This window comes from Lichenostomus cassidix, chromosome 3 (genome assembly GCF_008360975.1).
Source record: "Lichenostomus cassidix isolate B80296 chromosome 3, HeHo_3.0, whole genome shotgun sequence".
Lineage (NCBI taxonomy): Eukaryota > Metazoa > Chordata > Aves > Passeriformes > Meliphagidae > Lichenostomus > Lichenostomus cassidix.
Genome location: NC_139483.1, coordinates 98,564,296 through 98,576,954, shown reverse-complemented (window position 1 = coordinate 98,576,954; position 12,659 = coordinate 98,564,296). Strand labels below are relative to the sequence as shown.

Sequence of the window (12,659 nt, the reverse complement as noted above, 5' to 3'; positions counted from 1 at the left end):
GTGGTTTAACACTTCTGCACCCCAAATGGGAATGCACATGTTGATTCCTATTGAAAATAAAACAGAGAAGGAAAATAATCTTGTAGTAACCAAGGACAAAAAGCCAAATGAGATTTTTTTTTCCCAGTAATGATGTTGTCTGACCATGGTTGAGTTTTTTAACAAAATAATGCCTTGCATTTTGTGGGTTTGCAAGGAATGCAGAGAGTGCTCTCTTGCTGGTTATTTCCACAGCCTGCCATGCTAACAGGGAATAGTACATTTTATAGATAATTGGTGTTTTGTGCTCTAGGTTAAAATAAAGGAGATTCCACAACTGAGGAACTTGTGTGGATGGGGACAATCCCCAGAAGATGTGGGGAGGAAGGCTGGGGAACAGAGTTGCAGAAGGTTGCAGGAGGAGCTCGGTCATTTGCCCAGGGAAGGGAGCGTGATCACAGTGGGTCAACAAGTACAGCCTGGGAAAGGAACCAGAGAAATTCGACATACCAGCCCAGCTGCAGGGCTGTGACCTCTTGGGGATCACAGGGACGGTATGGCACAGCACGAGTTCTGTGATGGGAGGATTCAAGCTTTTTTGGAAAAGCAGACAGGGAAATGAGTGGAAGTTGTGTTCTGCCCAAAACAGTTTCTCTTTGCCTGGAGCTTTCCCCTGCATAGAATAAGTACTGAGCCAGCTGAGAACTGAGGGGTTGAGACTGGTGGAGAGACCAGCACGGGGAACATTGTGGAGGCACTTGCTATAAATTGTCTGATCAGGAAGAGGAAGCAGATGAAGCCTTACATAAGTACAAGGAACTCACAATTGTAGGCACAGGCTGCTTTGGAAATACAGAATTACTCTGCTGTCTGAAGGAGCACACAGTGGGGTTTACCCACCAATTTTTGGTGGACCCCAGTCCAACCAATTTTTGTGGGGCATCAAGAACATTCTCCTTTGACTCAGATGGTGCATTTGTTACTGAAAAACAAAGGAAGGAAGGAAGAAAAAATAGGCAATATAAAGGTAAAGGGCAGCATTGACATCACTGACTCCAGTATCTTGGAATTAAGACCCCAGGAGAAGTAGGGAAGACAAATAGAGGAATAAAGATTCTGGGCATCAGAAGAACAGAATAGGTCTTGTTCAGGAAACTGGTCTGTCAGGACCTCTCAGGAACATGCCATGGAGTGGAGATTAGCAGGGTGCATTGAATCGCCAAGAGGACATGCTCATACCACAGAAAACTGTCTCATCTGGTGAGCTGGAACTGGAGCAGACAGAGGAACAGCTTGGCTGATCTGGCAGAGCCTCTCTGGATTTAAACACCAAAAAACGAGGCTTGGCAAGGTGGAAGCAGGTATGAGCTACCCAGGCATGAGGGAATGGAGTTTAACACAGATCACTGGAACAGTGGCCCAGAGAGGCTCTGGCATTGCCGTCTGTGGAGATTCTCACAACTGAGCAAGACAAGGTCCTGAGCAACCTGGTGTAACATCATTGTTGGCCTTGCTTGGAGCAGGGGGTTTGCCTAGAGGCCTCCAGAGGTCCCTTCTGGCCACATGACTGATTTCATGTGCTTTAGTCCTTTTGCAGGCTGCATATTTGAGGCCCCATCCTGCCACTAGAGACATCAAGATAAAGATGAGGTAAAAATGATCAAGATTTAAAAAAAGTTTTAAAAGGGTGATTAGGGTTTTAGGTGCTCTTTGTATTTGATTGTCTTTGCTGAACACTTGTAGTGCCCGAGGACTGTGAGCTTTACTGTTGAGTAGTAGACTGATGCAGAGTTGTCACAAAAGCTCACCATGAGGAAGGAGGTTATCTCTGTCTGAGGCTCGTTGGTGGCACAATGACACTGCTTCAACTCTGATTTGAAGATCCTTCTGGTAAAGAAGTCCAGTGGGTCCCTGTGTGCTTCATGTTTGAGGTTACATTGTACAAGTGTGCATGACATGAGAGTAAAAGAAACACTGGTGGTTGCATGTAGTTCATTGGTTTTGTGTGCAGTATGTTGTCTATATTTGTGGCAACTGCAAACATGACCTTATTTATATAAGGTTTACTTGACATTAGGTTGAACAGAAGCATAACAAATTGAATGAAAGTACTGTAAGCAAAAAAACCCCAAACCCTCTTGACTCAGTGTTTGGTCTATGAAATGTTTTTTTAAGTTAGCAGAAGGCCTTAAGGCCATTCTGGGTAATGGCATATTATCTAAGCTAATATGGCTATCTCAAAAGCCATACTATCTAAAAAGTAGTACTGAAAGAGATTAGAATGCCAAACGTAACCCAAAAGCCAAACAAAGGTAAGGATCTGGGAGGAGAAGGAGAGAAGGAAAACATAGTAACTAGTGTCCCTTTTAGAAAATCCATGTTGAGCTTGTAGTCCAGGGAGGAGGTTGAGCTGTAGCTTTTGGATCCGGAACTGATGTTTTTCTAGATGCATACTTACATCTGACTTACCCAGAGAAGAGGCTGAAGCAAGAGTGGAGAGTGTTAGCACATAAGGGGAGCAATCCTTGCTAAGGTCCTAGTGTGTGATGCCTCCTGCATTCTTGCTAAATTGTCTTAAGATTCTCCCAGAGTGTGCAAATGGACCTGCCAGCACTGACGAGCAGCTACAGTACAGTCATGCTTATTCCAGCAAAAAGATCATCTCACTAGGTCTGAAACACTGCCAGGTGCAGGTTTCACTCTGGCTTTTATAGGGTTTCTTATGGATCCCTATGGTAAAACAGTGCTAGCAATGTGTCAGCATTCTGTTAAGTTTTGTGTTGGAGAGTTGATGTAAACGCTGTGTTTTCAGTCCATTTGGCTTTAAAGAGACATGGTGTAACTGCTGATAAGTATTGTGATAGCTGCAGGTAGTTCTACATTACATCTTTGGTTAGTTTCTCTTCCTCAGGAACACCTGCAGTTGACATAAGAGTTATTGCATGAATAAATGTGTTAATTCACAGATCATATAAAATATGTTCAGTGATGCTATTCAGTTATTAGTAGGTGGGCAAAGTGAACACACAGTTTTAAGGGATCAGGTCATAGAGTGAGCCCAAATGTCATCATTTTTAATATTTATTGTGCCAGTATATTTGCACATTACTTCATAATGCAATTTATCAATCATTATAGGCCAGCTGAGACTTTCCTCTGGGTTAAGAGACAGTTTAATAGAAATTTGCACTGGTTTTGCTCCGTCAGCCTGTCATAAAGGCCCATGTGAGACTGCAACCCCAGATACTTGGAAATTACATTTCTAAGGGCTGGCACTTTTGTAGATACATTGGTTCCTACAGCTTCTCAGAGAGGCTTGGGGAAAAGGTCATAAGCTGAAGTCAGGATCTGTGCCGTGTGATGGAAGAGGGCTGTGGGCAGGGCTGTGCCTTCAGCCTTCAGCAGAATTCCTGAGTTACTTGGAGACCCATCTGTGTTTCAAGGAATTGACTGAAGCACACATAAAGTTTTCTGAAGAAGGAAAACATATCTGACATGGATTCAGAGTAGCAAGTAGAGTTTTTAAGACAGACATCTGGCTTTAGGAAAGGTTTATTGGTTTCTATCCGGGCAGAATTTAGGAAATGTAACTTGAGGCCCTGACAGATTATTTTTGGCTTCTAAAACCAACAAACCAAAAAACAACTCCCTTCAGAAAACTGTTGTCTGATTTAAGAGGAACATTAGTTCAGAAATTTATTTCTTTATAGAAAGCAAACAATGTAAATGTGTATGTATATAATGCATACAAACATATGATACCCAGACTGGCAGTATTGCCCATCTAATGTTCATATATAATCATCCTCACCCTTCCGAGTTCTAGGAATCTTATTGTTTATTAAGTCATTTTCACAGCATGATGAGACCTTCTGTGTAGGAAAACCCATTTAGTTATTTTGTTTACTTTAGAGTAATCTCAAGGTCAAGAAACAGTTTTAAATACAGTTTCTAAGAAACACAACTGGATTTACAGTTGTCACTGATCTCCCAAACAAAACTTTATAGTTAGGGTACCATCTGGGAACTATATACAAAGACTGTTCTAAAAGCATGAGAAGCACAGATTTACATGAACTTACATATGTTATGTTTTTATAAAATATACATTTCACACTTTTTTATTTTAAATGGAACTCAAAATGAGAACACACAAAATATGGATGCATTGGAAACATCTGTTCACCAAGGTAAAATTATCATTAACAATCCTCAAAAATATAGAAGAGAAAGTATATAATTAAGGGAAGAATTAAATCAATATAGCTACCCATTCGTGCTCTTTGACTGAAAGAAATACAGAAAATGAGTTCTCTAAACATGGATAATCCCTTGTTTGAGATCTGGCAACAAAAGATAAAAAAGCTTATAAAACTGAAGCACAAGTGATACACGATAAGATTGCTTTACAAGTAACTTACCACACAATTTAATATCTGCACAATCTCTTTGATAAATGGAATTTCCACTGGTTATTTATAGATTTCATTACTGTTATAATCTCATCCAATCTTTCTAAGACACTCTACTTATATAAATAAGGATTGGTTGGTAAAGTTAATTATTGTAAAAGAAAAAATACTGCTAAACTTGGGATGAAATTGGAGTCTAGAGATTGTCTGTTTGCTGCCCTCTACTTGCAGGTGCTTAGGCAGTTTTGATTAGGACCCTGGATATTCCCAAAAGATCTTTTCTGGAGGTTGCTGTACATGATAGAGAGACCCAAACTAACTTTGGAAATGTAATGCTGGAGAGCTAATTGCAGTAGCATAAAATAATTTCCAGGGAAAGTGTAGTAAATTAACAAAACCAGATGTCAAGTTCTACACAATGTTTCCATATCACACAGATGATCTGATCTATTCCACACAGGAAACTTTGCTTCTCAAGACATTTCCCCCTTAATCATTAAGATGTCAAAATGCTTAAAAGTTGCTATTGATTTCAACAGTACATAGGAATGACGTTCTGTGGTGAACAGAGCTGGTCCTAGCTGGTTATTGCCCACTAGTATTTCAAAGCAATTTCAATTAGCTTGAACTCGGACTCAGAAGGTCAAGATATTAGCTTAATTGCACATCAAAAGAGGCAGTACACTTGTGGGTTGCAGTGATCTTGCAAGGAGGCACAGAGCTACATTTTCCAAGGTTGGACTCTTCGATGATTAAGCCAAAAATTATTGCATGCTTTGGCTCCTTTTCAGGTATTCCTGCAGACTTTCCAGTTGTGATCTGCTGGCCTGAAGTGACCTGTGCAAAGGAGTACAGCAGAGGGGAGTGCAGGGCTTTTCCTGTGCTGTGCACACATCACCACTGCACATCCCTACCTCAGGAACCACCTGGCACCTCAGTGGCTGCTTTAACTGATTGAGGACTCAGGACTACACATTTTTACTAAAAAGTTCCTCAGATCTTTTGAAGAAAATTGGTTGTTGCCATTCATAGACATGACGTAATATGCTCTTCGAGAAGTGTCCTTACATGGCTGTCAAGAAGGCACTAAAAGCCTCTCAGATGTGTGTGATTAAAAGAGACACATCTAGGCTTTGTGAAAAGTATCCTATATTAGTAGTTAGAAGAATTAGAAATAGATTTCAATCCAAAAATATGTGATCAATCTGTATTTTAGAAGTGAAATATATTTAAAGCTGGTATAATTAAAATAAGAATTAAAAAAAATTCTTTATGAATGTGTTTGAAAAATCACATTCATAAAGAATGTCAGGCTCAAGCTCTAGTGTAGTCAGAGAATTTGTGAAAAACTCTTCAGACAGTCATTCAATTTATACAGTAAAAGACTGACCCTATCAAATACATCCCTCTTGATGGATGTGTGTTTCACTCCACTTTTAAAGGTGGAGATTCCTCAGGGAATCCATTCCAGTGCTGTATTATCCTTACTACTAGCTTCCCAAAATGTTAACGTGATTCTTCCTTGCTATAATTTAAGATGGTTATTTTTGCTGTTGCCTGACATTCACTTGAAGCGCAAATTATTTGTTTTCTCATTCCAGAGCTATACATGATCTAAAGACTGCTATCTTCTTCTAAGACTGCTTTTTTTTTCCTAAAGGTTAAATTTTTAACAGGCTTTTAAATCTTTCCTTATGTGAAATGTCTTCTCATATTCCAGCTGCCATCACTGCTTCTCTAGACTCTGATTAGCAGCCCATATCTTTAGGGTAAGATGTGGACAGTCTTGTCCAAAACTAGAAGTGCTTCATTTGAAACAATGCCAGTTGTAAGTGAAGTGGGAGGATTAAACTGTGCACTGCTTAGACTATCCTCTTACCCTGCAGTTTGCAGGAACTGTCTGGAAGAAGGATTCTATGGATTCACACACAGTAAACAGAGTCAAGAATCTGGAATTATTTAATGTAGTTAAAAAGGCATTGTGGAATACTCCCTTAGTGTCCTTTTTGTTGAATTACTTGATGTGGAGTGAGTGCCATCTGGAGGTTAGGAAACATGGAGCTCTTTATGCTTTCATACTGAAAAACAAAATCCTTGTGCTTTACAAATGAAATATTCATACATGAGTAGGAGCTTGAGCCTGACAGATACTGGGCATCCACCGCTCAGTGTGAAGTTTGTGACCCACAGAAAGACTTGCAGCTGCTCCCTATGTCTCATTGTTAGACGTGCAAGTGCAGTGCCTCTTGGTATTATGCAATCACCAATGAATATGTATCCTCTGAGTGGTCTGTGCAGTTTTTTGGAAAAAGCTCTGGACAGCACAGGGACAAGAAGAGTCTTGATCTGCTCTCTTCTCTCCTGCTTTCAGCTCACAGGAGAGAGCAGGAATCATTTTAGCTGAACAAGAAGTCTGTTTTAAAAAGAAGGTTCCCATTTGGTGTGTCTGAACTCAGTTCTCCATCATAATTCATGTCTGCACAAAGTGGAATCAGCCCTCCTCACCTGGGCTGGTTTCATGATGTGGTCTTTCTTCTTTAGGTAACTTAGTTGACATCCTGAAACCCTTAATCCTCCAGTTCTCACTGTGTTGGTGAAGCCAGGAGGAGAACCACTTGGAGTTGTGACTTCAGGGAGTGGGACTTGGCTCTTCTTTCTACAATGCCTTTTTTTTTTTTTTGCCTGAGACCACTTGGATCAGTGATCAAACTGGTCACAGTGGTCACCTTGGGTGCTGCTGAGCTGCCTTCTGCCACGGAAGCCTAATCATATAAACAAATAGCTTTAATTGCAAAGCATAATTGCACCCATCTCCACGTCAGTCTGGTGAGAGACTGCATCCTGTTGTGTCAAGGCAGTGCCAGTGGCTTCTGTGCTGAGCTCCACTTGAGACTGAGTATGATCCTGCGGAACCTACATACAGTTCAAAGGACAGATACTGTGTGCACACTCTCCATGCTCTGCTGCTTGCTGATTTTTCCCTACAGAACAACAGGCCATAAAGTTTCAACCTGTGTAATGAAGACACACCGGCTGAACAGGCTTTTGGTATTGTGTTGATTTAGCTTGATGATTGTTTCCCTGGGCAACCACAGATTTTAGGAACTATGAACCTGTTAAATTCAACACTGACAATCCTGAGGGTGTAAGACAGGTTGCTGAGCCAACATGCCTTCAGAGCAAAATGTGAAAGCCTGCTTCCTTGTCAATGAGTTTCCATCAGCTAAACCAGAAAAAAAAAGTGTAAGAGAAGGGAATTTGAGAGCAGCAAATCTAAAGAAATAAAAATGAAAACTAGTGTGAAAAATATTTGGTCTTCCCTCAGCAGGGAGTGGTGAAAAGCAGAGCATGTCTCACGTACTTTAATTAAGTATAATTCTTTAGAGCAAGTTTAAACATGCAGGCGACAGAAGCTGATGAATCCTTGTCTAACTACATGAAGTGCAACAAGCTGCTGCATTTGTATTGCACTGGATTTCAGAACTGAAAGTGTGTTTTTTATGTTGTGACTTATAGAGCAGATCTCTATTAATTGTTTGTTTTCAGGAGATAAAATTCAGGAAGAAATTGTCTTTTGTCAGTAATCTTGTTCTTTTTGGTGTTAGTGGCATCCTTCCTGTAGATTTGCATGGGAAGATGGATGAAATCTGTAGTGCTGTCTGTGTATGGCCCATATACAGACAGCACTACATATACATATATGGCCCAGTCACCTGAAATACAAAGAGGATCATCTATTATGGCAGTGTTGGACAACATCCATTTTTACCCTTGAAAGAACTTGCTTTGTTGCTGTCGTGTTGTTACTGAAGCACTAAGAAAGCTGGAGTTCACCCCCAAGTTTCCTCTTTTGTGTTGCACTGCTGAAGAAGTAATTTGTATTTACCAGAGCCCTGCCAAGCTCAGTATTTATTTGACTGCCAATAGTTTGGTTGGTTGAGTTAGGAACTTTGCTTGAGAACACAGACATATAGTTTGGCAGTGGCTTCTGCTCCTTTCTCTTACCCTGGATAAAACAAGGACCATTAATAAGTTTTCAAAATTACATCCATTGCTTTGTACAAAAATACAGGTTATGAAATTATTTATAATATCAGCACTTTTACTTATAACATCAGCACTTCTGCTTTAGAAATTAGAATTGAGATGTACTTCAAAATATCATACTGACTGTACGTGAAAGTGTTGTAGAAATAAAGCAAAACAATTGGTGTTTTTTTTTCCCTGTTGTCTTATGATAGGATTACAGAGGGAAATGAATAATTTTAAAATGTGTTGCATAAAATGTTATCTGGGACGGAAGTTAGCCTCTTCTAGAACGGTTGTAATGTGGGAGGTTTTTTCTTTCATTTTTAGTAAGTGGCTTGGGTTTCAGCAGAATGACATTATCTTACTAATTTTCTCCTAGGAAGTTGGTTCTTCCAACATTTGTCTTTCTGCCAATTTGTTAACATTGAAACAGATTGAGCACGCACAGTTAGCATATGAAGACACTTCAGTTCTTTTATTTTTCCTGAAGATTTTAGTCATAAAGCATTTGCCAATAATACCTAAGTATGCTTCAATTTGAAATATTAGCCTAGCTCAAATTGACAAAAACTAAAAAGAGCATGGGTACAATTGAATGTCTGTTCAAAACTCACCATTTGGTCATGGTCCTTTAGGAAACTCCAGTTCTGGTAACTTGGAATAGAAGTAAAAAATGCAGCGTCAAATTTTCTATCTCTAAATAAATTAGTTAATGTTGATCATAATTGAATGCCTGTTCAACAGCTTAGTTTGACACACTGCCCAGTCCTTACAGCTGTAGATTCCTTGTACTAAAACCTGTCTTTTCTGTGATTGAGCCCAGGGTTTTCTTTACTCCCATACTATATGAGGAGTGGGTGTTTTTTTTGCTAAGGGAAAGTGAGGATACCACATCCACAATGTATTCCTTGTGCAAATGTAAATAAATTACCCATGTTCTGAATCACTCTAGAAAACATTTGTCCAATGCCTTGACCAAGAAACAGCAACTTATTTTGTAAATGACCAATACTTTGTTGGCAGAAGTCCCTGGTAGGAATTCCTAGAGCCATCTTGTTGCAGGCAAACATCCATGGGAGTATTTTGTGCAGATAGGCAGCTGTGCTAGGAGCACATGAAGTCAGAAGAGCTGAGTTTTGCTCTTCAGCTCTGTGCTACATCTGGTGTGGGACTGCAGGGTGAGTCCTTTGATTTTCCATACTTTGCTTTCCTTGGCCTGAAATGGAGAAAACATCAGTTCACCCACTATTGTAAGAGTACTGTGAGTCAAGAGAGGAAACAGTTTTATACAGTTGTGTTTGCAGCAGGGCTCAGTGGACACCTGGGTTGCCTCTGAGCTGCTTACCTGTGCTGCATCTAAGCTCATCGAGCTAGTGCTGAGGCTGAGCTAGTCTGTACAGCACAGCCATGTACCACGTGGAGCTAGGAGCACTGGATTTCTGTGCTGCACTCCCCCGTTGTCACGAGTGGAGGCAGAGGGTGGATAGATTTTACCAGTTGCTTAGGCCTATGACAACTACTGACCAAACCTGTTCAGAGAGACCAGCACCCCAAAACCCAGTCTCACTCACAAGTCCTTATAAAGACAGCCGATTTATGTCTAATGTAAAATAGATTATGGTTTATTATACACAGGTGAGAATGGAACAAAGAACTAGACAATTTTTTACTACACAATACATGAAAAGCTATTCACAGCTAAACAAACATATATATATGTTGCCCAAAATAGGGAGATTAAAAACAATATAGCACTAAAAATGAAGAAGGTACCTATTAATATTATTACGGCTAGCAAAGAAGAATACAATTTAGGAAACCAATGCTCTTACCAAATCCAATTTTTTGGAGCTGGGATGCATCAGGATCCTCCCTCAGTCCTATGGGAAGTAACCACAGAGCCTGCCTCCAAGCCCAGGGGAGAACACTTTATTTCACGCTCCAATGTCCATGTAGAAAATCTTCTACTTTTGCTGAGATTTTGTGGTGTTTTTATAGGAAAAAGGGTGTGGATTTGTGGTCACTTAATTTTTCACATTCTCTCAGTGTCTCACCTTGACTTCCAGGTGCCAGTACTAGATAGCCCAGATTAAGCAATCAACCTAATCTGAGCCATCCATCTCTGGCCAACGATCAGGGAGAGAGAGAAGGGAGAGGGGGGAGCGTCCTGCCACACCTGTCCAGTGCAGATATGCCCCAAGTGCAAATAAAATCAAATTTGTGAGTGTTCTGTTTATCACTATGTGTCTCGGTATACCAGCACAGCACTGAGGTCCTAGAACTTTTTATCTTGATATGCAGCCATTATTTGAATGTTGTCAGATTTGGGTGTTACTAGATGGTGCTAATTAGTGAGAAATGTGGTCTCAGGCATTGCCCTACATCTACTTCAAGTCAGACCATTTAATGCGTACCAGCCTTTCTCCATCGTTGTTTTTGGGACAGGAATGTGGAATTGAAGGACAGCCCCCTGCAGGCTGTAGGATATGTAGTTTGATGAATCCAGCTTTAGGCATCTCATTCTTCACAAGTCTGTCCTACCCTTTTGCAGGAGTTTCTGTCTTTGTAGCTAAGACTGGAAAGCAGAGCATGCATCGGCTATATGATGTGTTACATTACTCATGAAAATGATTTTGCACCAATATCCATTACTCTGAACCCCAGGGACAGGCACAGAGTCCTTCCTGCTGCCTTAGCTAGGGAATGAGTATGGAACAGGATGAGCCTTTTGAGCAAGAGTCTGAGTCTCCCAGCACAACTGGGAGAGAGCAACATTGCCCTGGCTTTGCATGCGTCAGAGTCCTGTCCAGGCATCAGCCTGTCCCTAGGGTAAATGGAGCCAGACAAGAGTGCAAATGCATCTCTGGGGAAATCAGGACTGTAATCTGTATCTCCTCCAGAAGGCTGAAGAGGGCATAGGTTTTCAGATGGCTTCTTTTCCCATTTTAAAAAATCCTGAGAGTGATGTTCTTTTTCTTCTCTTGCCTTTAGCTTGGGCAGTGCACAGTTGGAAATGGACCTGATTTTAATTTTGCCAAGGATATTTTTCTAATAGGCATACTGATGCTGTATACTGAAATATAAACATAAATACTTACTCAAGGTATGTGGCATAGACAGGATCTTAATTTTGGGTTCCTTTGGGTCACTGGTGTGTGCAGTCAAGGCTTGGGTCATACGTGTGCAGCTCAGTCTGCTGAAACAACATAACAATGGGGAAAGTTCAGTAGATTTACAGACTGGGAATACAAAATCATATTTTGGCAGAACACTCTGTTCAGCTTCCATTTCAGCCCTTTCCAAGACTATGAGAAGAGGTGATAATATCAGTGTGTCTGCAATAAATTATAAAGCTTGGCACTTTTATATCTTCCTTGTGGAAACCTACAAAGCTAAAAGATACTTAGCATGCAGTTCTTTGCATCTCTTTTCAGCTTAAGCCCAGCATGCCAGGAGGTATTAGCACAGATTTTGTCCAGTGAAGAAGAGAAATAATGTAACCCTAGAAAGGATGGTATTAGGATCTGATCCAAAGTCCCTACAGCAGCAAATTTTGTTTGATAGTGTTGGCTTTGGATCAAGCCCTAATGCTGACAGGGAGTATCAGTACCATTGTCAAGACAAGCAGAAGAGGCATGAACTGGAACAAGTGACTTACCAGATTTTCCTTCCTCTCTGTTCAGCCTCTACAGACTCTCTCCAGATCTTATCCTGTTGGACCTGGTCTGGCTGCCTGCTCATCTGCCCAGGCCCAAGTAACCAGTTGTGCAGTGGTAGGTCTGCTTGGTTGGGTGCTGCTGTGACACAGAAGGAGCTGGGGCTAATTGCCCCAGAGGTGTGGCTGCTGTTTGCTGAGGCCTAGCCAAGGTATTTCTCCTGAATCCACAACCCCTTCCCAACTTGTCCATTTTGAGACTCGCCATATACCCAACCTTTTTAGGTATACTGTGACTTTTCAGGAAGTGAAACCTATTTTCGTTTGGACTTTCAAAGCTCTGTCTCTCCTAACATTTTCTTTCAGCTGCTGCTTTGAAGTGCTTTCAGAAAAAAACATGCACAGCAGCACTGACATGCAGTGCTCAGCATTGGTTTACTTCCCTCTTATTTAATGCTCCTTTCCTACTGCTTTATGTTGCATCATTGCTTGAACGCTGAGGGGGTTTTCATGGTAACAGCAATTTCATGAGAAGTGACTGTAATTGGAAGCAATGGGATCTCCAGACGTAACCAGCAAATTCT

The 12,659-nt window shown here is 40.8% G+C and overlaps 1 protein-coding gene across 1 annotated transcript; it reads right to left on the bottom strand.

Annotated features, from left to right (window-relative positions):
* Positions 1-7,362: 7,362 nt before the first annotated feature.
* CIMIP5 (ciliary microtubule inner protein 5) lies at positions 7,363-12,328 on the bottom strand. Its single transcript, XM_085057424.1, is given in 5 exon segments — positions 7,363-8,397; positions 9,035-9,074; positions 12,079-12,147; positions 12,149-12,217; positions 12,249-12,328. Coding segments are annotated over 5 exon segments (450 nt in total). The 3' UTR covers positions 7,363-8,205.
* Positions 12,329-12,659: the final 331 nt, after the last annotated feature.